Here is a 25614-nt window from a genome sequence, read left to right as displayed (position 1 = left end):
TTAGATGGCCAACAGAGCCCCGAAGCAGGCAAAGTGGCTGAGGTTTGGATTCCCAGACAGAGCCCCGAAGCAGGCAAAGCCAGGAGAAAGGATAGGCGTAGTCCCGTAGCAGACTAGAGGCCCTGGGATAGGTTACTCCTAAAGTCCCGAAGCAGACAGTAGGAGGGTCACCAGAAAACTGGTACTGAGCTGGATTCTTCTGCCCAATTTATAGCGTCCCTTGGGTGGCGGTGGCGCTTCTGCTTCGATTTTGTCTTCTGCTCCGTGGGAGGGACTAAACGTCGTCTGCAGGTGATTGCAGGTCCTCCTGGTGGAAGTTCCTCTTAATGAAACACGTGGTGGTGTTTATAAACACTTGAGGCTTGTATTTGTTTACAAACAACTTCACATGGGATATTACAATATGATTAAGTTGATCACCAGTAGTTGTATGATCACTTCACCAAAGGAGGATTCTCTGTACAGCTTGCAGAAGCAATCTTTTTGCAAGAATTCCAGTTGACTAAGCAATAGAGGACAGTTAAAAAGACACTTAAACTGCCAGTGTAGTTAAAAGGATATAGTCTTTGTACAGGTGCAGTGACCAGGTATTACATAACAGCAGAGTACAGGTGCACATGCCTTAGGAATCTAAGAATGATGAGTGATATAAAAAGAGGTGGTTTGCCATATGCTGATCTCGAATTTCTAGGATACGGAAGGATGAAAACAATGTATAGTCACTTCTTTATACAATGGAGAACAGTTGGATGAATCCTTTGATGGTTCAGAAGACTTGTTGTCATTATCGAGTAGCATAGCTGCTACTACCGAAATTGGACAAGATCTCCTAAATGACCAAGAGAAGGGGACATTTGCCTTTATCAATTTTAAACAAGACAGAATGAAACCCAATGAGGTATTCGCCAAATTCCATTGACCGCCTCCAGCATTTAAGACTTAAGATTTTCAGTGATATACAAACAAGAAGTTGAGAATTTAGAATAAGGAAATTGTTTTGAGAGCTGATAACAAGCTATTTGGCCATATGATCTTACTAGCTGGAAAGAGAAAACTGGACATGAGATTAGTTCTACAACACCCATTAGGATCACTTCCATGGGCTTTGGATAATTGTGATGGAACCACGAAGAAAACAAACAAGGCTACTCTTCGCAGATATCTAAAAAAAAAAGTATCTGCTGCAGAAAACATACCGAAACCGTCAGCGTCTAATTGCTGGGATAGGTCTTGTTCACAGGATTAACGGAGAGCAAAACACTTTTGAAGAGTTATCAAAGAGTACATTTGTAGCTGCCTTGCCAGCTGGATCAGACAGCAACAGAATTGACGTTGTATTCAATGTATACGACGATAAATTCATAAAGAATGCAGAGAGGATTAATCAGGGGTCCACCTCTGGTTTGCTATACAAAAACATAATGTCCAATAAAAATATCAAACAGTGGAGAAGGTTACTTGCTTGTTCTGCAAGTAAAACAGCACTCATCAAGTTTCTTGTTAAAACTGAAAATCTCCCACATATCTCCAGAAACTTGACAATAAACAGTTTTTGTCACGTTGAAAGACGAATGCATAAGACTAAATGGTAAAGAAAATATGATTTGTGAAGATCTTCTGACGTCTCAAGCAAGTCAAAGCTCAAATATTTAAAACCGAATAACTCGAAAACGGAGCCACATACTGAGGTGCTGTTTCCACATTTAGTAATATGTCATCAACTACTACATGACGCGAAAGTACTGACCATCGAGGTCAAAGGTCAAATACTTAAACCCGAATAACTCGTAAACGGAGTCACATATTGAGGTGGTTTCCACATTTAGTAATAGGTTATCAATTATTACAGGTGCCAAAAAGTAGTGACCATTGAGGTCAAATGTCAAATATTTAAACCCGAATAACTCGTAAACGGAGCCGCATACTGAGGTGCTGTTTCCACATTTAGTAACATGTCATCAACTACTACATGTCCCAAAAGTACTGACCATCGAGGTCAAAGGTCAAATATTTAAAAGTAAATAACTTGCAAACGGAGCGACGGATAAATTTGTATTACCTATTCAGTTTTGTAGAAAGCATAAAAACAGAAGAATGAATAAATTTGGGAGTCCTATTTATATCTGTACCAAACAGGAAAAAGAAAACAAATGCCATTTTAACTCAGAATTTTATATCATTTTGTACTACTCGAATAAACGAAGGAATAAATTTGCACTAACCTAACAAAGCGAAAAGGTCCGTTTTAACTACCTCAGACTTTTTATACCATGTTGTGCTATTCCAATAAACGAAGGAATAAGTTTGAATGAAGTATTTAGTTTTGTACCAACTAGAAAAAAAGACCGAAGAAGGACCTTCTTAACTAGCTGAGTATTTTATACCATTTTGTACTATTTAAATAAACAAAGGAATAAATTTGTACCACCGAGAAAAAGCAAAGAAATACCATTTTAACTAAGTAAGAATTTTGTATCTTTTTATGCCATTAAAATAAACGAAGGAATAAATTTGAATAGAGTATTTAGTTTTGTACCAACCAGAAAAAAGAAGTGAAGAATGAATAAAATTTGGGTGGACTATTTCCTTTTGTACCAACTGGAAATAGCGAATGACCATTATAGCTTTTGTACTATTCAAATAAACGAAGGAATACATTTGAGTGGCCTATTCAATTTTGTACCAAGCAGAAAAAAGTGAAGAATGTTCATTTAACTCAGCATTTCTGGATCATTTTGACGTATTTAAATAAACGAAGGAATTTGAGGGGACTATTCAATTTTGTACCAACCAGGAAGAAACCAAAGAAGGTCCATTTTAAATAACTCAGAATTTTATATCATTCTGCACTACTCAAATAAACGAAGGAATAAATCTGAGTAGCCTATTTAGTTGTGGTGCTAGATTTTGTACTATTTCGTATATTTTTGCGCCACCCAGACGAAGATCCATTTTAAAGTTATCCAGTCCAATTTTTGTACAAGGAGAGCCATATTATTATTTTATGCACTTTTTGTATACCATTCAAAATAAACGAAGAAGGGTAAATTTTAAATTTCGAATATCTTGTACCAACAGAAAAATCTATTCCGTTTTAAATAAGTCGCATTGTTAAATAAATTTTAATTGTTTCTACCGTCATTGCCTGGCTAACAGTTATATGGTTAATGGACGTGAGTTTAACGAATGAAGTCCAAAGTTTCCCTGCCACTAACTAAATATTTGAACGTAGGATTTAACCCATATGAGCTGCTTTTGGTTACAGAGTAAAAATATTCAAGTAGAAGATAGTAACGTCATATATTCAATTTTAACTTAATTTTGTAGAACCTACTCCATAACAGCGTTACTAAGGGATGAAGACGTACTAAGGCAAACTAATGAAGGACAACGAATCATGTCCATAATAGAAAATAGAAGGGTAGAAGATAGTAACGTCATATATTCAATTTTAACTTAATTTTGTAGAACCTACTCCATAACAGCGTTACTAAGGGATGAAGACGTACTAAGGCAAACTAATGAAGGACAACGAATCATGTCCATAATAGAAAATGGAAGGAAATAATAGCTGTAAGCATGCTTAGCCATTTTGGATCACCCTGGTGATAGAGGAAAAGGCAGAAGGAAACCCAGACGAGGAAGAGATAACATCAAAGTAAAAATCAGCTCACCAATGAAGAGAAAAGTTTTCAAACTACCTTGTTGCCCATCATCTATAAAATGTGCTGAATTATTCAACTCTTAAAACTATTATTCTCTGTGTTACTGTACATATTTAAACTTCTCAATATTAATACACTTTAAATAAAATAAACAAGGAACGTCACTAATGCGTTACCTAACATTTGTATTGTTAGTATAGCGAGAGTCGTAAGTTGCAGTCTATTGAGCACAAATATGTTTTATATAACATAGGGCATCTTACTAGTGTTGAAGGCAAACGGGTGTTAACATGATTATTTAGTGTAATTTCATTAGGCATTTCTTTTACATGATGGTAGAGACAATTAAAATTTATTTAGCAATGCGACTTATTTAAAACTTAATGAGCCTTATGCAGAGTCGTTTTGACGTCTGATTAAGGCAATACTACGAGATAGACTAACAGATGGTTATAAAAAGTGTATTCAGAGTATCTGATTAGGATGTAGTAATCGACGGAGTTCATAACATATGACTAATTAATCTAGAGCAGAGGGTATCACTTAGCCACGGTTTAGCTTGTGCGACACATTTCGGATTTCGTATGTCATGTATTTCCATTTTTACTGACTACGCATGCGCACATCTCTTTTCCGTAGTTGCCACATTTATTTTTCTCACTGATGCATTGGGGTTCTATAAATTAATCATACTCAAATCATCGTTTTAGTCCTACTCAAAGTAGACTCTGAATACCAAAAAGTGCACCTTCCTTAGTAAAGATTTAGTATCCTTACTAACTAATCTGTGACTAACCCTCGATTAACGAATTCTCTCTGAATACCAAAAAGTGCACCTTCCTTAGTAAAGATTTAGTATCCTTACTAACTAATCTGTGACTAACCCTCGATTAACGAATTCTCTCTGAATACCAAAAAGTGCACCTTCCTTAGTAAAGATTTAGTATCCTTACTAAGTAATCTGTGACTAACCCTCGATTAACGAATTCTCTCTGAATACCGCCCAATATGTTTTTCGGTTGGTACAAGACACTCGAATTTAAAAATTGGTCCTTCTTTTATTTTGAATGGTAGACAAAAAGTGCGAAAACATAGCAATATAGCTCTCCTCCTTGTACAAAAGTTGGACTGGAAAACTTTAAAACGACTCATTCTCTAGGTGACACAAAAATATACGAAATAGTAAAAAATATAGAACCACAACCAAATAGGCTACTCAAATTTATTCCTTCGTTTATTTGAGTAGTACAAAATGATATAAAATTCTGAGTTACTTAAAATGGACCTCCTTTGTTTTTTTCCTGGTTGGTACAAAATTGAATAGTCCACTCAAATTCCTTCGTTTATTTGAATACCCCAAAATGATCCAGAAATGCTGAGTTAGTTAAAATAAACATTCTTCACCTTTTCTGTTTGGTACAAAATTGAATAGGAAACTAAAATTTATTCCTTCGTTTATTTGAATAGTACAAACGCTATAATGGCCCTTCACTTTTGGTACAAAAGGAAATAGTCCACTCAAATTTTATACATTCTTCACTTTTTTCTGGTTGGTACAAACGTAAATACTCAATCCAAATTTAGTTTTTCGTTTGTTTGAATGGCAAAAAGGTACAGAAATTCTGAGCTAGTTAAGATGGCATTCTCGTAGGTACAAAAGGTAGTACACCTAAACAAAACGTATACAAATTCTGAGCTAGTTAAAAATGGTCCTTTTTTGCTTTTTCTGCTACGTGTAATTTTATTCTTTCGTTTACTTGAGTAATACAAAATGGTATAAAATACTCATCTAGTTAAAATGGTCCTTGTCTCTTTGGTATAAAATGCAGAACACCCAAATTTGTTCTTTCGTTTATTGGACTAGTACACAGGTACATAAATTCTGAGTTAGTTAAAATGGGCCTTCTTCGCTTTTTCTGGTTAGTACAATTTTATTCTTTCGTTTATTTCAGTAGTAGAAAATGGTATAAAATACTCAGTTAGTTAAAATGGCCCTTCTTCGTTATTTTCTCTGATTGTTACAATATTAAATACCTCACTCAAATGCATTCCTTCGTTTATTTTAGTAGTTCAAAATGATATAAAATTCTGAGTTAGTTAAAATAGTCTTTCTTTGCTTTTTTAGGTCATACAAATTTATTCCTTCTTTTATTTGAATACCCCAATACCAATACAATACCCCCAATTTGAATACCAATATTCTTAGTTTGTTAAAATGACAATTCTTTCTTTTTCTTGGTGGTTCAAAACTAAATACTCCATCGTTTATTTGAGCAGTACAAAATTATATAAAATACTCAGCTAGTTAAAATAGCCCTTCATTGCCTTTTTGAGGTTAGTACAACACTAAATAGACCACTCAAATCTATCCCTTCGTTTGTTTAATTAGTACAAAACGTATAAAATTCTGAGCCAGTTAAAAATGGCATTTCTCGTTGGTACAAAATTGAATAGGTCACTCAAATTTCTCCTTCCTATATTTAAATAGTACAAGATGATATAAAATACTCAGCTAGTTAAATTGCACGTTCAATTTTTCTCGTTAGTATGAAAAGTAGAACACCAAAATTATTTTTTTCGTTCATTTGAATAACACGAAAAGATACAGAAATTATGAACTTGTTAAAATGGTCCCTCTTCGTTTTTTTCTGGTTGATACAAAAAACAGAACATTCAAATTTGTTCTTTTGTTTATTTGAGTAGTACAAAAGGTACATAAATTCTGAGTTAGTTAAAATGATCATTTTTCGTTTGTTTAAACAATACGTAATGATATAAAATTCTAAGCTAGTTAAAGTGGCTCTTCTTCACTTTTCCAGCTGGCACAAAAGAAAATAGTCTATCCAAATTTTATTCATTCTTCACTTCTTTTTTCCGGTTAGTACAAAACTTAACACTCTATCCAAATTTATTCCTTCATTTATTTGAATGGTATAAAAAGGTACAAAATTCTTACTTAGTTAAAATGGTATTTCTTTGTTTTTTCTCGGTGATGCAAATTTATTCCTTTGTTTATTTAAATAGTACAAAATGGTATAAAACACTCAACTAGTTAAAATGGTCTTTCTTCCGTCTTTTTTCTAGTTAGCACAAAACTAAATATTTCATTCAAACTTATTCCTTCGTTTATTGGAATAGTGCAAAATGGTATAAAAAGACTGAGTTATTTGAAATGGTCCTTCTTCGCTTTTTCTAGTTAATACAAATTAATTCTTTCGTTTATTAGAGTAGTACAAAATGATATATAGAAATCTGAGTGAATCAAAATGGACCTTTTTCGCTTTTTTAGGTGAGTACAAATTTATTCCTTCGTTTATTTGAGTAGTACAAAATGACATAAAATTCTGAGCTAGTTAAAATGGCGTTTCTCGTTGGTACAAAATTAAATAAGTCACTCAAATTTATCCATTCGCTTATTTAAATAGTACAAAATGGTATAAAATATTCAGCTAGTTAAAATACCATTTGTTTGCTTTTTCCTGTATGGTACAGACGTAAATAGGATACCCAAATTTATTTATTCTTCACTTTTTTATGCTTGAATGGGTTATACAAATGTATCAGTCGCTCCGTTTATAAGTTATTTACGTTTAAATATTTGACCTTTGACTTCGATGGTTAGTACTTTTGGGACATGTAGTAGTTGATGACGTGTTACTAAATGTGGAAACAGCACCTCAGTATGTTGTTCCGTTTACGAGTTATTCGGGTTTAAATATTGGACCTTTGACTTCAATGGTCAGTACTTTTGGATCATGTAATAGTTGATGACCTATTACTAAATGTGGAAACCATCTCAATATGTGGCTCCATTTACGATTTATTCGGGTTTTGACCTTTTGGGACAAGCTGTAATAGATGAATGCTTGTGTAATTTCTGCTATGTTACATAGGGGTTGTTAAAAAGGAACGAGTACAGTCCTGCTATTGGTTCATATTCTCTGCTGTATTAAATAGGTGTTAAAAAAATATGACAAATTCTTTTATACATAGGGATTGCGAAAATAGGTGTTGGTAGTCTCTGTGTAATTTCTGATTGGATCACGTGTTATATCTTATGTAATTTCTCCTATATTAAAATAGAGGTTGAAAAAAGAGTACGAATACACCCTCCATTATTCTCTGTTATGTTAGTAGTCTTTGCTATGTTACATAGGAGTGTGTTCGTAGTCTCTGTGCTCATAGTCTTATGCAATTTTTGCTATGTTATTTCATGGATGAAAAGATAAGTCATCTTTTATTAGGTCTGCTACGTGTTTGTAGTCGTATGTAATTTCTGCTATGTTACATAGGGGTTGGAAAATGTATTCATAGTCCTTTATTAGCTTTGCTATGTTCGTAGTCTTTGTGTATTATCTGACTGGATTATGTGTTCATTGTATTAAGTAATTTCTGCTGTCAAAATAGGTTGAAAAAAGTGGTCATAAAAGGGAACGAATACACCCCCATTATTGTCAGTTATGTTAGTAGCCTTTGCTATGTTACATAGAGGTTGGAAAATGTGTTCATAGTCTTTTATTATTTCTGCTATTTTCGTAGTCTCTATGTAATTTCTGCTATGTTAAAATAGGGGTTGATAAAAGGGAAGGAGTACACCTCTATTATGTTAGTAGCCTTTCTGATATGTTACATAAGGATTAAAAAGGTGCTATACTCTTTTATCAGCTCTGCTAGGTGTTCGTAGTCTCTGTGTTCATAGTCTCATGTTACATAGGGGTTGAAAAATAAGTAATTTTCTTTTTTGTCAGACCTGCTAGGTTACATAGGAGTTTAAATAGGTGTTCTTAGTCTCTGTGTAATTTCTGTTATGTTAAAATAGGGTTGAAAAATGTTGTCATAAAAGAGAATGAATACATCCGTAAAAAGTAGTCATAAAAGAGAACGAATACACCCTTAAAATGTGGTCATAAAAGAGAACGAGTTTTCGGGCTGTTCAATTTTCCATAGCTGGATGGTACGCGAGTCATGGACGTACGGGCCTTATCTATTCTCTGCTACGTTATATAGGGGTTGAAAAAAAGTGGTCATAAAAGAAAACGAATGCACCCCTAAAATGGGCTCATAAATGGGAACGAATACACCCCCTAAAAAAGGTTCATAAAAGGGAACGAATATACCCCTATAACAAAGGACTCAATTTCTCGTCTCGAACATGGGTCGCCTGATATCGCGTATGAGGCGGCACTAGGAAAGTCATTCTCTGCATCAGGCGAAACTGGGGAAATGGGTGTGAGCTCGTAGCGCAGAACGCTGGTTTTTCTACCACTTCCCATGCATGCCGAAATGAGACTAACTTATAAAGTCCTTCTGGGGCCCTCTGTTGGTCGTTTGACAAATTATTGCAACACGATAAAGAAATAGAACAGGGGCTCCACTATCACGCGTAAATGAAAATGATAGCTTTCTCAAGATAAGCCACCCTCCCCCATCGCATCGTGAGGATGCTACATGCCACATGGGAAGGGAAGATGGGGCCCTCTAAGTAAGGATGATCCTACCGTGGCCTTATACCCCCCATTCCGAGACTGATTCAGACCTAAAAACGGTAAAAACGGTGAAAAAAATGTTGTCGCTGAGAAAGAAAACTTGATGTATAAGGGGCCCCTTTCAATAACTTAGGATCCCATCAGTACCTAAATCCGGCACTGTCCTGAAGATCAGATTATTTCAGCCAATGACATATGTTTGTGGTTTCGATAGAAATATCTTTGGATATCATCTCTTTAGCAATAATTCATTGCAGTAAATCGTCCGTTCTCCGAATTTTCACACATTGATTATTCTATTTCCAACATCAGAAAGAGTTAATTCGAGAAGCGAGAAGTGAATTAACTTTACTGTTCATTTCTTCTTTTTTTAAGAAGAAGAAGAAGTAGTACCGGTTTGTTTATAATATTTACGATGCAATGGTAGTTTCGGCAAGAATTTGATTACTGTAGTCCATTGTCTTTATACATATTATAGATTTATATATATAAAAGAGAAAATGGTATCTGAATCTTTGGTGTTCGTGTTTTCTTTGGTGGACACAGGTGTCTTGTTATTTTTACTGGTTTATTTTGTGATCACCTTGTCTGATCTGGAGTGTGATTATTTGAATGCTCAAGAATGTTGTTCAAAATTGAATGTGTGGGTACTCCCTAAAATTTTTGCTCATGGTTTCCTTGTATTCATGTTGTTAATGAATGGACACTGGATTTTGCTGCTTGTGAACTTACCGTTGGTGGTCTTCTTAACTCATGAGTATTATATGGTCCCGAAAGGAAACATGGGGGTTTACGATCCAACAGAAATTCATAACAGCGGACAATTAAAAAAACATATGAGGGATTGTGTTATCCAGATAGGATTCTATCTTATTCTTTTCTTCGTTTATTTCTACTGCCTCATAATTTCACTTCTGAAAGATGATCCCATTCCAGTTGAAGAGCATATGGAATTTTAAGGAAAAAATGCGGAGTTGATTGGAACTTAAGATATATTGTACACACTGGAAAGGTAAACATTTTTCAGATGTTATGCAATTGTTTAAGTGTATTAGTTTGGAATTCAGACGGGAATATTCCACCAAAAATTGCACGCTGGTGACTGCACGACGATTCGTGAAAATTCTGATAATTTGTACGTACGTATATTTTTGTATGTTTCGTGGATAAGTTCTAATTACGGGGGCCAGAATTTTTTTTTTTTAAGAATTCGTACTTTTTTGATAACTATAGTCGAATTTTGGTTAGGTTAGATTAAGTTACATTACGTTGTATTTACCTTCATGGTTTGTATTGGTCCCTCGCAATTTGAATTAACCCATGTTTCGTAAGTGTAATGATACAATTAGAAAGGGTTAAATTCCAAAGTTGGGCGTCCGTTCCGAGCGAAATTTTTAAAATTTACAGGAAAGATATGGATAATTTGATCGTTTGTGTGCTTGATAATATAAGAGTCTCGAAAAACCTGTTTATTTGTTATATACAAGCGGTTATAAACATGGGACTATACGGCGAGCGGAGGGAACTACTTGGCGCAAGGTAACCGAACAGTTGCATTGTGGGAAAGAAACGAGAATTTATGTTATCAATCTTTTAAAAGTTTGTGAAGAGCACGGATTAATGAACCTAATAACAAATTGCAGAAAGTGTGGAAAGAAGATAACAGCGAAAAAAACTTGACGAAAGCGGACGCCCAACTTCGGAATAAATGCCATTAGAAATATGGGATTTTATCCCATATCTGCGGTGATGGCAAGTAGCAGATTTAAAAAAAAAAAAAAAATCAGAATGCACAGGAAATGCTGTATCTTAGAAATGAAATGGCGTAGAGATATGGGACAAAACACCAGTAAAAGTGTTATAAAGTGATCTTTAATGCAGCGCTAAAAACTTTTGACATTACTCGAGCAAACGGTTCAACCAAATTTTGACACATTTCTTACATTTTCAAGTTAGGTTGGAGCTTTGTATTTCTTTTAGTAAAGCATGCACTAAATGAGGAGCTCCATTATTACTTGCAGATTGATTTTAGGAGGGTTCAGTATAAATACAATGTGGACGTACGGCGTGAAAACTGCAACGCATAAAACATGAAACAACTTGTTCTAGGTGGGCACTTAAAAGCACAAATGCTACCTAACCGAGTCAGGGCAGGAGCGCAGCAGGGGAGCACGAGAGTAGTGGAAGAGCACACTTACACATACAATACCTTCATTATCATTCAAAGTGTTGTGCTGTGGTACATTCAGTGTGCTGTATAGCCCCTGTGTATATGCTATCTTTGGAAATGCAGTAGACTTTCGCTTATCCGACATAAAACAGGCAGGCAGAACGCCGGATAATATGGATTTGTTAAGAAAAGACCTATTAAAAGTCAAACTATGATGTAATTTTACATATCTATATTACGCATCTAATAATCATGTTTTGTAAGAAATAAATATAATGCATTGAATCAGGGACAGTTTTGCTGTCTCTTCCAAAACTCACTCACTTTTTAATAAACCTGCTTTTTCCCTTTTGAGGTTCTTTTATTTCAGATTACTTTGAGTCAGTGTCCAAACTGTGGGTTGTTATAATTCTAAGAACATACCGTAATGGTATTAATTCCAGGTGGAATTAAAGAACACTTTTAAATAGGATTAACATTTAGTTTACGTTTTGTTTATAGCTTTAATGTATTAGAACGAGGGCCGCGGTGGCTCAGTGGTAGAGCGTTCACCTCTGGTGCTAGGGGTCCCGGGTTCGATTCCCGCCCCCGCCAAGTGAACTTTGTGGTGGGCAAACACCGTGTGCGTGGGTTTTCTCGGGGTTCTCCCGTTTCCTCCCACTTTCTTCATTCCACCATTTCATTCATTACTCATCATCACCATCTCCTTTAGCCTAACCGGCATAATCGTGGGACGTAAAACTCAAAGATTTCATTTTTGTATTAGAAAGATACATTCATTGCCTTTTTGCTATTTTTGTTATGTGATATACGTAGCAGACAGTTTTCCTTAGTTAATAGCATGTCTCTCAAAAAGATGTTTTATTTTGTGCTACAGTGCAGTTTGTTCAAAGTAAATGAAAAGTTTAAGAGAAATACAGAACTGTTGCATTATTATTATTATTATTATTATTATTATTATTATTATTATTATTATTATTATTATTATTATTATTATTATTATTATTATTGATATTTTAAAACATCAGAATTACGTGCTTACGAGGATTCGTGTTGGACCCCCTTTGAAAAGAAAAGCTGGATACGTGCTTGCACTGAATGATAAAATATGAGTCATGGTGTAGACGGGCGTGCTAGGCGATAGTCCAGAGCATCAAAAACAGACTAAGACCACAACTTCTTCTTGCCGATTGATGCTACTTTTTACCTGCAATGATATGTCGGATAAAACGGTATGTGGAATAAACAAAGGTCAGATAAGCGAGACCATGGCGTATTGGTGTTTCATGCACCTAAACCTGTAAAATATTTGTGCAGAAAACATCTTTCACTCACTAGCTAAATTTGTGGATATGATCGCACATTATGCCTTATAGTCTTATAAAGAATATATATATTTAGGATGCTGAAAACCTAAAGAAAGACCAATTTCAATAATTTTTTATGACTTTCTTTTTTAATAACGGTAAATTTTTTTCATTTCATCACGATAAAGCACGTTTGGTACTAAGATGTCTGTTTATATATATATTTTTACCACTTTATTGGAGACAAAATTGTTCCTTTTCCAAGAAAAGAGGATGAGAGAAGAAGCGTAACAGTATAAACTGGAAACAATCGCTATTACTAATAGTACACTAATTCTGAATAAATACGTCATCAGATGAAACGAAAAGTTATTTCCTTATTATATTGTTTCGGTTCTTATTAACATAAAAATTATACACTTTCTATAATGTTTTCTAAAAAAATAAAATGGATGGGATGGGGTTCGATCTGGTGTCAAAACAGTATAAGAATTACCAGTCCACCATTCTACCCACTTGGCCACAGAGGCTACCTTTTGTTTCCTGTCTTTTTCTTAAGAAATAAATGCTCATGGCTATAGAGTATGTCACTTCCAAACTTAAGACAACAGTTTTCCTCTTTGTTTCTATATTTCCGTACAATATCTTGGTTACAGAAGCTAATTTATATTTGGCAGACAATTTACACCGTAGGTTTAAATTAATAAATGCAATATTTTACTCCACTTCCTTGATTCAACTTCTGGATACTACGATACTACCAATCGTGAAATTCCCTCTGCAATCGTGCTCTGCTACTGCAAAAATCTCTCGAAAACATTATTGCCAGTATACACAAAACTGAGCATAATTTTGGTTTTTGCTTATATTTTTATTATTTTATTATATTTTTTGGAAATATCTTCTTAGATGGATTGCTTTCTATTATCTCCACTTACTAATAACTGAATTTTACCCATAAACGTAAGGAAAATGGAATAATTGCGAAAACTTTTGAGTTACAGTATAAGCTTTTTTGAGCATAGGGGTACATTGTGGAGCATGTTTTGGACATACCAAAAGCAGTCACACCTCAGTGGTACACTGAACAGTGCTGCCTAAGGTCATCGAATCTATGAAGAACCTACGACCCAATTCACGAGTGAACGCCTGGTTCCTCCATCATTACAATGCTCCAGCTCACCGCGCGAAAGGTTGCACCGAATATTTAACATTACAGGACTGAAACTTCTTGAACATCCTCCTTACGGTCCAGACCTTGCTCTCTGCGACTTTGCACTGTTAACATATCTGTGTGAAAATGAAGCTGAAAGGGATGCGGTTTTCCAGGAATGAGGCGGCTCTGAGGGTTTGATACAACGAGTGTGCCTTGCTTCCTAGTGAAATTTGGCGGATCTGGTTTAACGATTGATTTCGGAGGATGGAAAGATGTATTGAATGTGGTGGAAATTATTTTAAAATAAATAAATAAAACTGTATTACAAAACTCCTTGTGGGGCTTCATTTGTGTTAACTTTATAAAGAATGGACTGGAAGGCAGTGAGTAGTAACCTGGAAAACACAGTTAATTAGTTGATTCTGATCAAATGTGTAGGAACCCTGACCTTATCTATAGCCTGAGATTTGTGTCCCGGTTTTTCGTGTACAAAATCTGGCAACCCTATCTCCACCCTATCTGTCTGTAGTGGGGAAATAGGAGAGCGTAGAAATAAAGGCTAATCTTTCACGGTTGGCGGCTCCGGATTAGAACCATATAAACCTGTTCTCAATATTGTATTACTATTTAGTTATTTTAATACATTTTTCCTAGAATTACTCCTTTTTCATTTCCATCGTTCACTCTTTACTGTTAATCACAAATATTTTTATATGTATGCTTTCATTACTATTCGTTAGATTTACATGCATGTGTATTATATTACTGTGCAAAATTAGTTATTACTAGAGACCGGATGTTAGGCAAAATGCTTATTCTTTAGTATTAAAGATATGATGAAGAAACATTTTAAAGTTCATATGGGGGTTATACTTTCAATCTAACCCAATTTTATTTTGCCTATTTCGCCCCTTACTGCCTAATGTTGCATATTCTATACATTTTCTTCAAAATAAGACTTCATTGGGAAAATATATAATTTCGTACATCAAGAAAAAAATCCACGTCTTCTGAGAAATATAAGATAACTTGTAGGCTGGTGAAGGTTAAGCTTCACCCCTAGCGAAGCGGTTTAGCCATTGTTCGCGAACCGATTTAGCTTTCATTGCTACCCACTATTCAGTTTTGTCAGACGCGATACCCTTTCTGGAAGAGAGAAGTAAAACCTTGATAACTCCCTGGAACATATTCAGTCTGTAGTGGACATAATTTGCTCTGTGCCAGGTGGTTCGTGAGAAATGTGAGAGTTATTGCAGTCAGTAAGAATTTAGATAAACTAAAAACAACTGGACAAGTATTGAAAGGCGAAAATGTACCCAACAAATTTGATCCATATGTTGTTGCGTGCTTCACATACAGATGGTGATCAGAAAAATGGAAACACCTGAACGAAATTGCAACTTACCAGATTAATATAGTGTCGGGCCACCTTTCGCCTTCAGAACAGCCTTGATGCAACGTGGGATGGAGGCATAGAGGTCGTGAATAGTAGCAAGTGGAATTTTACACCATTCCTCGTGCAGGGCATCGGCCAGTTCTGTGAGAGAGGATGGAGGTGGAAATCGTCGCCGGAGTTGTGTTTCCAAGACTGACCACAGATGTTCAATTATGTTGAGATCTGGGGATTGGGCGGGCCAGGAGAGGTGTTGAACTTCATTCCGATGTTCCTCAAACAACGTCAACTGTGTGAATGGGTGCATAATCATCCTGGAAGATGGCGTCATTGTCCGGGAACAACATCCGGACCATAGGATGCAAGTGGTCTCCTAAAATTGCGACATAATCGTTGGCAGTGAGTCGTCCGCTAAGTGTGACCACAGGACCCAATGAAAACCATGATATGGCGGCCCACAGCATCACCGAGCCGCCGCCATGTTTCACAGTTGGGCGGAGACACTGCAGATCATAAGCTTCTTTGGGCGTTCTCCACACATAAACACGGCCCGTGGTTGGGAATAGGGTGAAGAATGACTCATCCGACCATATCACACGTTTCCAGTTTTCAACGGTCCAAGTTGCATGGTCGCGGCACCATTTGCGGCGTGCGAAAGCGTTATGGTCCCTGATGAGCAGTTTGGCCCGTGCAACACGACCCCGTTAGTTCATGTCATGTAATTCGCGGCGGACTGTGATTGTCGAAACAGGGTGGGGGAGGTGCTGATTGAGTTCGTTCGTCACTTGCTCCGCAGTGGCACGACGGTTCTGCGTGACTATGCGCTTTAATACCCGACGTGACCTGTCACTCATGATTTTCTTCCGCCCACTGTTCCGCTTCCCCGATGTGGTTTTCCCGTGTGTTGTGTAGGCCGTCATCACCTTCGACACTGTCCCACGCGACACACCTAACACAGTAGCCACTGCCCCCACACTCACTCCACATAACCGCGCACCAACAATTTGCCCTCTTTGAAAATCTGAGAGGTCTCCCATTTTACACTATCTCCGTCTGCAGCAGCCACTGGACACTGCTGTTCCACTGCGCCTGACGTAGTATGGAGACCGACCTAATGCACCACCACTAGCGGTCCGGCGCTGCGGGCGCCATGACACCACTGCCAACCCATATATCTGACGTGTTGCCAACTACAGGTGTTCCCATTTTTCTGATCACCATCTGTATGCCCCGGTTACATCCGTGGAATTAGAGTTATCTTCCTCAATTTTGAAATATGTGTTATCCGATCGAAGACATAATTTATCAGTTGAAAACCTCAAAAAATGTCTTATAATCATGTGCAATCGGAATTAATAATTCCTCGTGTCGACAAACCATCAGAATGTATTGAATTAAAATATACGGAACAATTTATCTTTTCTTTGAAATCTGCCAATATTTCATCTTCTGACTGTTGCGTGTTGTGCTATGAACTCTTGTAAGTACAAGTCAAATGTAAATTACGAACTGTTGTTTGTAGTGATAAAAGTAAAACTTTGGACTGGTATGTGTACTGATAAAGTGGTGTAAAACGTTGGACTGTTGTGTGTAAAGTGCTGTATAGAATGTATTTACCAAGTATACATGGAATGCATGTCAAGCTTCATTTTTATATATACAGTAAAAGATGATGTTAATGAACAATCATGTTTCTGTATTCTTTGAACATTATTTATGACGAATTTATTTTTCTAATTGCATTGAGTATTTATCTTCATTATTTTGAGTTACATTTTAGTGCCTAGTTTTTAAACTTTAAGTGCCTATTTCCATGTTTTTAATGCCTAAACATCCGGTCTCTAGTTATTACCTTCCAGCTTACAAGGTGTTGCAAGTTATGCACTATTCAGAAGTAATGAAAACGAATCCTTACCTTCTCATGTTTCTAACCAGCACTATAAACAACACCCTATTACAGAATTACATAAATAAACTCTTAGAGGTGCGATTGGAAGCGGAGCCCCCTATCAAATGCATATTCCTTGGGCATAAAAAATTAAATAACGCATACGAAAGGTGCTTTTTACCTCTACCAGCTTGCCACAAGAGGATACTTAAATTCATAAAATGTGAACTTCTTTTAGGAGAAGATGCACTCTTACTGTCTTAAAAGGTGCTTTTTAAGGGAGGAGTTGGGGATATCAAGATGGCTGTCGAACAGATAACTATATGAATGTTAGGCTCTCACTCTTTCAGTTTAAATTTTATTTTTTCGACGTAACAATTTCATACAATCTTTAAAACATTTAAAACAATTTAAATATGTCTGGCGCTACTACCCCCGTTATTTCTTACAATTATTAGTGTTAGCAATTTTTCTTTGAATCAACTTAGTCGTCCTCGTGGACGGACCGTTTTTGTCAGAGAACATACTGTAACTTTTAAATCAATTTTTATATTAAAGTAATTTTAGTGATGTAGTCGACCTAACTCTATAACTCTGATTATAACGATAAATACCTGCAAAGGTAGAAAAATAGATGGGAGGAGTTGCACTAGTGGGTGCCAATTGACTTCAGAAATGCTTATTATAACTATAGCGTCTGCACATATGGTATAAAAACTGCAGTGCATAAAACACGTATTAATTTAAAAACAATTGTGTCAGATGACCACTAAAAAGCTCAAATGCTATCTAACCGAATTAGGGCAGGATCGTAGCACGGGGGGGGGGGGTGCGTCCGTAGGAAGAAGGTATGTCACTGACAGTGGGTTTACGGATAAACGAGGATAGTGGAAAAATACTTTATATGGCATAAAACAGAGCTTCGCGACAATTCTATGATCATTTTGTGCACTGCCTTTACATGGCACTTTACTTCAAAATGCATTTCTTACGGATGTGGTAAAGAGCAAACTTTGCATTTTGTATGTCGACCTTATTGTACATGGAAGGTGTAAGATCTCGATATATTTTGATTACTTGTACAATCGTGTTGTGAAGTCAACTAACCTGTTTCTTCCGCGGGGTTCAAATACAGCTCCCCTCATTAGTTTCCACTGTGCATTTTTGTATTTCTCTCCACTACTGCGGTATACACATCAAGAGTTAGTTAATAGAACAGGATGTTTGAAACTCATATGCTCTGCTGCCTGTTTACCTAATATCGCATTAATGCATACAATCCAAAATTTAACTTCGTTTATCTCTCTAATTAATCACCTACATTGGTGATCTTTATTACTTCTTTGTCACTCTCATGCTGACATTTCGTCTGATTCTGTTCATTTCTTCGTAAATTTTGTATTTCGGGGCCTCCATCTGCTTCATTTAACCCGAAATGAATAGTGATAATTTTATAAGATATCAAATATGGATACAGACGGAATTTTATCAGTGTTTTCACTTTGTTATCTCTGGTGGAGGAAGTTCGAAAATTCTGAAACTTTCGCTAAATGACCTTTAGTTCATAATGTTCTTATAGAAAAAAAAAAAAAATAAATAAATAAAAAATAATAAGTTGGGAGGTATACAAACTGTAACTTTGGAAAGTTACGTGTAAACTGATGTCAAGATAATGGGCAGTGGCATGTATCTCTTTCAGTATAGCGTGTACTATACATGAAAATAAAAGTCAGTATGATTAGAACATTAAAATAAGATGTTACTAACAAAGCACGAACAAAAGTAGGCCCTAAAAAGCATGTGTGATACTCTAATAACGGTGGATTTGTAACACAGAAATTTTGTTGGCACTTTTTTTATTTTATTTTATATGAAAGCTTCGTGTGAGTGTTACCAGTTTCAGAGATCCCCAGGGCGCATCAATCGACTTCACAAATGATGTTTCTGGTCCCGTGCTGGTAGAAATTCAAATCTATGTTTAATGTGAGATACAGGTTTGCATTTGACAAACCTTCTCTCAGTGACAGAAATATTACCTTGTACAGCTTCCGTGAACACAAATATGCACCTTTATGCCGCAGAGTAGGTTCAATGTTTTTAGGCTGAAAATTGAATTTTTTTTTTTTTTTCATTATGAGGAAATTCTTTGTCATTTTCTTAGAACGTGTTTCGTAAGAATTCGTCGGTGTACATTCACTTTAAGAGCATTTAGCGAATTGTATGTAAATACTGCGTCCGGAAACATGCCATAAAAAGTAGTGTAAAAAACAAACCAACCTATGCTAGGTGGTCGATAAAAAGTATGAATGCTATCTAACCGAATCGGGGCTGGAGTGCAGCAGGGAGAAGGCGCGGCAGTGACGGTAGGTATGCGCGTAAACGATGATGTTGCTAAAAACACTAGATTAAATATCTATTGACAGCCTTGTCCTTGGAAAAAAGGAACTTTCACTTCTGACTTTTGCCAATGACATTTCACACCATCAACACGGTGTTCACATTTGAAAGTGTAACTGTTTCTCCATTTCTTTATTTTGAGTGCCTTCCTGCATGTACCACACGTGCTCAGTTTCAATAATCAGTGCCGCTCTACATAACGTAATAATTCTTTTTCTTCACCATCATAGGGTGTTATAGAACTCACAATCGAAATGTCACATCCGAGACATGCTACTACCATCTTTCAATGCTGATAATTATTTCCTTATTACACCATACCTTCACTCAAAATAGTAGCAACAACACACAGCTTCCAACACTTTAAAATACCACGTTACTCTTCTTTTGTGAGAATGAATTTTATGAAAAATAACCAATTATCTTTTTTCCTGTAAATTTTACTTTTTCATATTTCTGGACCTACTTCCCGACACTTAACCCCAAATATGTAGTTGATTCTGTGATCCCCCCCCCCCCCCCAAGCAAAAGTCAAACAGATCTTGAGCGGTCTTGATCTGGTTTGTATATGCTCTTTGAAGACTAGCTCTTGACTTCTCGTTTTGATTGTACCATCTACACTATCACACGGGCCTTTGGTGTGAGCATACGCAAAAATATTCCACCCAGCAGAGAGGTCAAAGTCAGATTTGTGATGATTGAGGTTTAGTTGATTATTTTGATTTTATACTGGGCAGCTGCTCCATCACTGAAATAAATCAATTTTTTGACCGATGGTAAAACCTTCTTCAAATGGTTTATGAGTTATATGTGTAATGTATACACAACAATATTGTCATGTTGTTGATGATCACTAATAATACCTACACTGTGACTGAATAATGTACCGTTATTAGACTAATCACACGTGTTCGTTAGGACTTTTTTTTTGTTTGTTTGTTTGTTCATGTTTTGTTAGCAACATTTTATTTGATTCTTTTGATCATATTTAATTCCATTTTCATGTATTGTACATGTTATAGCTGAAAGAAATACATCCCATTGCCCTGTATCTTTACATCATTTAATACGTAACTTTCCAGCATTAAAGATTGTGTACCTACCAATTCTGATTTTTTTTTTCTTCTTCATACATTGTGAACTAAAAGTCATTTAGCGTAAGTTTGAGAATTTTCGAACTTCCTTCACCAAAAATATTCAAGTGCAAATATTGGCAAAATTCCGTTTCTGGTCACATTTGATCCCTTATAAAATCATCACTATTCATTTCTATAATCTCGTATTTCATCCAGCTGGACAACGTGTGGAGACAAATACGAAGTCCATATCCAACTTTTGGGCTCCACTCCCCAGAATTTTCGGGATTTAAAATTGGTAATTTGGCTGATGCTCATTTATGACTTTGTGGCATTATTTGAGGCATTTAAAATTGAGATGGTGAAAAGTCTTTAGCGTTGCATTAAAGGTCAGTTCATAATCTTTCCACTGGTATTTGTTCATATCTGTACCAATGGATCAATCGTTTGATTTATCTTGAATGTGGCAAAGTTGCGTACTAATTTTCTTATTTGAAAGTGACGTCAAACATATGGCAGGGTTGCCAGAAGTACTGGATGTGATTTCTTTCATATCCAGTTTTTGTAGAAAATTAAAGGGTATGCTGATCGAAATCAAATTTAATGAAAGCAGTCGTGAAAATAAAAAATTTCTTAACAGTCATGTACCGATGATGATGACAAGGAGTCATCGATAAGTATGGAATTGAATTAATAAAATATTACTTAAGTGAAGTTCAAGGTTAGCATGTGTAATTATTATCTGTACCCATTTATAGTTTTATCCACACACACACACACACACACACACACACACACACACAAAAATCAAAAGATAATGAAAAATATTTAAAAGTTCTGGTTTCTTAGGTGACACATTGGTACCACAAAAGCAGATTTCAAATGAGATCCACTAAATTTAGTCTTGTTTCGTACAGTGCCATTAAAGAGAACGGAGTACACCTGTATATATCTGATAAAACTATAAATCGATTCAAATAAGGGAAATAGACCCAATGATTCAAGTTTGCACATCGTATTAATATTTAATATGCTAGAAAACGGTTGGTAAAAATTACCTGATTTTTACGCAGTAGTGTGTATTTAGGGTTTCTCGATCATGTTCACTGCTTAGGAGTTAAAAATGGTAAAAAATAAATAAAAAATAAAACTGAAATAAGTAAATAATGAAGTAAAATGGAGTAATTTGCTTTGCAAGTTAATTACAAACATATTTTACTGGCAGTTCTGTGTTAGTTGCATTGACTTCGGACATGGTATAACGTAGTCCAAGTAAAAGTGGCCTGTAGGGTGTAGCAAAATGATTCTTGATTTTTTAAATAAATCTAAGTGGTTAATCAACGGCATTTCAGTACAAAATTTGGAAAAGACGTAGTATATAGGATTTGAGGTACTTGAAAATTTCCATGTTGTTTTGCAACACGAGCGAGATTCTTTCAAAATTAACACTTCTTGTGATTTCCATCAACAGATTTATGAACATATTTTTGTGAAAGCCCTGCGACATTACCTACGTATATGTACTTGCCGACCCAATGGTGTATCATCACGATGCTTAGAGCTATATGAATGATAGATTATAGTATTTTAAATTAGGCATTGAGATGCGAGAGATTAAGAGTTGTTGCATTGGCCATGACTATGTGTATTTCTTGCTTGAAGCTTTATAAAGAATCTCTCACCTTATTACAACAGTGTTCGACTTGCACACGCTCGTCGTTGCACCTATTACAGGAACGAAACCCAAAAATTCTAGAATTTGGAAAAATTTCGGAACTCAGAAAAATTCCGAAGTTTAGAACATTCACAAAAATTCCGGATTTCTGAAAAATTTCGGAATTTGAAAAATATCGGAATTTAGAAAATCCCGGAATTCAGAAAAATTCCGGAATTTGAAAACTCCAGGAAAACACGAAAATTCCGGAATTTGGAAAAACTTCGGAATTTAGAAAATTCCGAAATTTTTCCGAAACCTGGAAAGTGAAATTAATTTCCGATTCCGGAATATATATATATATAATTTTTATATATAGCATAAATTATTTATTTATTTATGTAATACTGTACTTTAATTGATATATATTTTCTTTATAGTTTCTTTATAGGTGGCAAGGTGAGCAATGGAATGATGTATAAGTACTTGTTGAGAGCTCAGGAAGTAGCAGTGTTGATCACAAGATCAGACAATCAAAATACAGCAAGAAATCCTAGAATTCTCAATTTTACAATCAGTATGTTTTTATTTAGGTGTTTGTGTTAATAAGCAGATACTTTTCAAGTAATACGTTACAATAAGCATGAAGTTGGCTGTTCAGCTAATGAGCTGGATTAATGATACTTCATTTTGTATCGTTTTATTCATGATTGCGTTACTTGTACTCATGTATGTGCCTTTTAAAGAAATCAGTGTGATTTTCGTAGTCACATCACAAAAGTTATATTTATATAACAAAAATGTAATACATATTATTCTCTAACACACTTATTTTGTATTTTGTGTAAGTAAGTTATTTCTATGTAATTCGTTCTAAAAAATGAAATCAAGTTGAAATAACAACCCAGTTGTGAACCCTGCAAAATTTAGATATTAAATTAAAAAAAAAAAAAATACTTTACGCTCTCTAGTGAAGAAAATACATATTTTGTGTGGAGCACTTTCTGACTTATGTTAAGTTTCTTGTATTAACAATCAAGAATGATATTATAAAAAATGTCTAGTATGGTATTGTAAGTTTAAAGTATAGAAGGATAATTGAATACATTACAGTTAATTAAAAGCTGGGAAAGAGGAAGGTGGTAATATAAAACTAAAAGTGTATTTTTAGGTGACAGTGGTAGAATTGTCGTCAGAGTTCTCGTTATTTGGGGATTTACATTCATTCGCATTCTTTCGGAAAAGCAAATCTAGATTGCGTTTGATGGATCAAGTTCTGAGGCATTGATTTTTCTATGATTGTGTATTAAACTGTGTCAAAATAAATATATATTTCTTTTATCATCTCTTTTCTTATGTGATACATATGTTCAATGTACTTGGTACCGGTTATAGACTTATACTCTAGTCATGAAAAGTCTCACTGTGATTGATATGTTTCCAACTGAATATTTATTTATTTTGTATTAGATGAACTTTTTAAAATTAATAATTACCAGTAAACCTTAAAGGTGTTTTTTTTTTAAATTTTGCTCGTTAAGGCTTGTAGGACAGATTCTGATCTTCGGGAATAAGTTATCTACTGTAATTTTCTTTTCTAGTGTTGCTATCCATAAGAGAAAATATATAAAATTCATTAATGAAAATAAGTCTGTCTAATGTTTTGAAATCAACGAACGTTAATCGGTATGTAAATTAGCAACAATTTTACTTTCTTTTGAAACTTTGGAAATAGAATTGAAAATTTATGATAAACAAAAATTATTAGTAGTAGTTCATTTTCACTTTGTATTATTTTTTCCTAATATTAGCTCTGTTACATTTTATAGTGTTATAAACTTGAAAAATATAGTGGCAAACTAAAAAGCAATAGCACTGATGTGATTGAATGTGAGAGTTATGAAAGACGAGCATAAGATCAATTTGTTTTTGTATCGTATGAAATTCTTTCCAGATATCAAAATATAAAAGAACTGTTCTTTGGCATCATACTGTTCAATCATATTATTTACATCGTATTGGTAGAATGTACTTGGTTCCAGAATTTTGAACTTCGACGTAAGCATTCTATCATTAGTACTTACGTATATTTGTATCATACCTAATGCATGGTGCAAAAGTTGAATAAAATGTAAAAAGAAGATTTCACTATACTTCTAGTTGATAGTTTGCTCACCATTGCTGTCGTAGATGGTGTAGGCAATGTTTAATATTTCAAGAAATCGGTGTCTGGAAATTTTGCTTGCATGTGCATGACTATTTCTTTTGTAAGAATGTTTTATATAGATATAATATGTATATATTAACTAATGTAGAACGTAATTAGGTATTTGTTTAAGTTCAGTGAAGAGTAGTTTACTACTGTCTCTGTTTGCGGTTTACAAGTTTCCCTTAATTCAAGAAAACAGAGTAAAAGTAAGTAAGAATGAAGGAGTTCTGTTCATTTGTAACATTAATATAAATTAATTAAACTGTTCTCTGAAATATTTGCTGTTTTCTTTTACTTGACATAATATATCAAGATATTAAAGAAAATTCCGTAAAACGTGAATTCTTGCGAAATATATTTTTTAGTTCTCGACGCTGATTTTCCAAGCTAAAGCATCAAATTGTCAGAACATGTACAAGTTAACGTTCTCCAGTAATTTAGACCAAACGCACATGTTAACTGATGTGCTCTCACTGGACCTAAAGATTTACAAATGCGAATTAAGTCAGTATTTGTTTTCTAGATATTCCATATGAAATGCTTACGCTTGAAAAGTCATATCTTATCTTAAGGCTTTGAGAACGCGAAGAGAACGAATATAAATGAATTATGTATTTTATCAAGAAATCAAGTGGGAGAATATAAGGTACTCTTGCAAGTGAACCGCAGGCGAAGCTGAGTAAGGCTAGGCTTCCGTGAAACTTCGGGAAATGTGAGCGACAGTCAAAGCATGGCGTTTAGAAGAGGAAGTGCGAGATTTTGCACTATGGTTGTAGTTCACAGCAGAAATTAAAAAAAAAAAAAAATCCGGTAACTTCTAAACGCTGATGAAAAAGAAACAGAATAATAATATGAAAAGAATGTTGTTATGAATACTGTTAATACACAGGTTAACTATACTTTATTTCTTTCATAGTCAGTGTCAAGATAGCTATATCCGTTAATGCATATCTATGCTTTTATTATATAAAAGAGTGTAAATGACTCAACCATAAACGCCCAGGTCGTACTACACTACATAGAAACGAAATTAGAACCTCCTTTTGTGTGGAAACGTAACCGACGATATCTTGAAAGCAAAGAATAAGGGATTTTGTTTTTGAAATACGCATTCTGAGGGGGAGGTAAATGAGTTTCAGTGGTTTTGGCGAGAAATCTCACGAATCCCAGAAGTTAGGGAGATGTAATGTGATACATAAACTCCTCAATAGAG

The 25614-nt window shown here is 35.1% G+C and overlaps 1 protein-coding gene across 1 annotated transcript; it reads left to right on the top strand.

The window, feature by feature from the left end:
* The first annotated feature begins 9523 nt into the window (after positions 1–9523).
* Positions 9524–24676, top strand: LOC145686489 (protein cornichon homolog 4-like). The gene is made up of 2 exons (XM_081759853.1): positions 9524–10163; positions 22633–24676. Exon 1 carries the CDS (start codon positions 9652–9654, stop codon positions 10108–10110), a length of 459 nt encoding a protein of 152 aa, XP_081615979.1. The 5' UTR covers positions 9524–9651; the 3' UTR covers positions 10111–10163; positions 22633–24676.
* The last annotated feature ends 938 nt before the right edge of the window (positions 24677–25614 follow it).

This window comes from Thermobia domestica, chromosome 5, assembly GCF_964235325.1.
Source record: "Thermobia domestica chromosome 5, izTheDome1.hap1.1, whole genome shotgun sequence".
Taxonomy (NCBI): domain Eukaryota; kingdom Metazoa; phylum Arthropoda; class Insecta; order Zygentoma; family Lepismatidae; genus Thermobia; species Thermobia domestica.
This window is presented reverse-complemented; position numbering and strand designations above follow the sequence as displayed.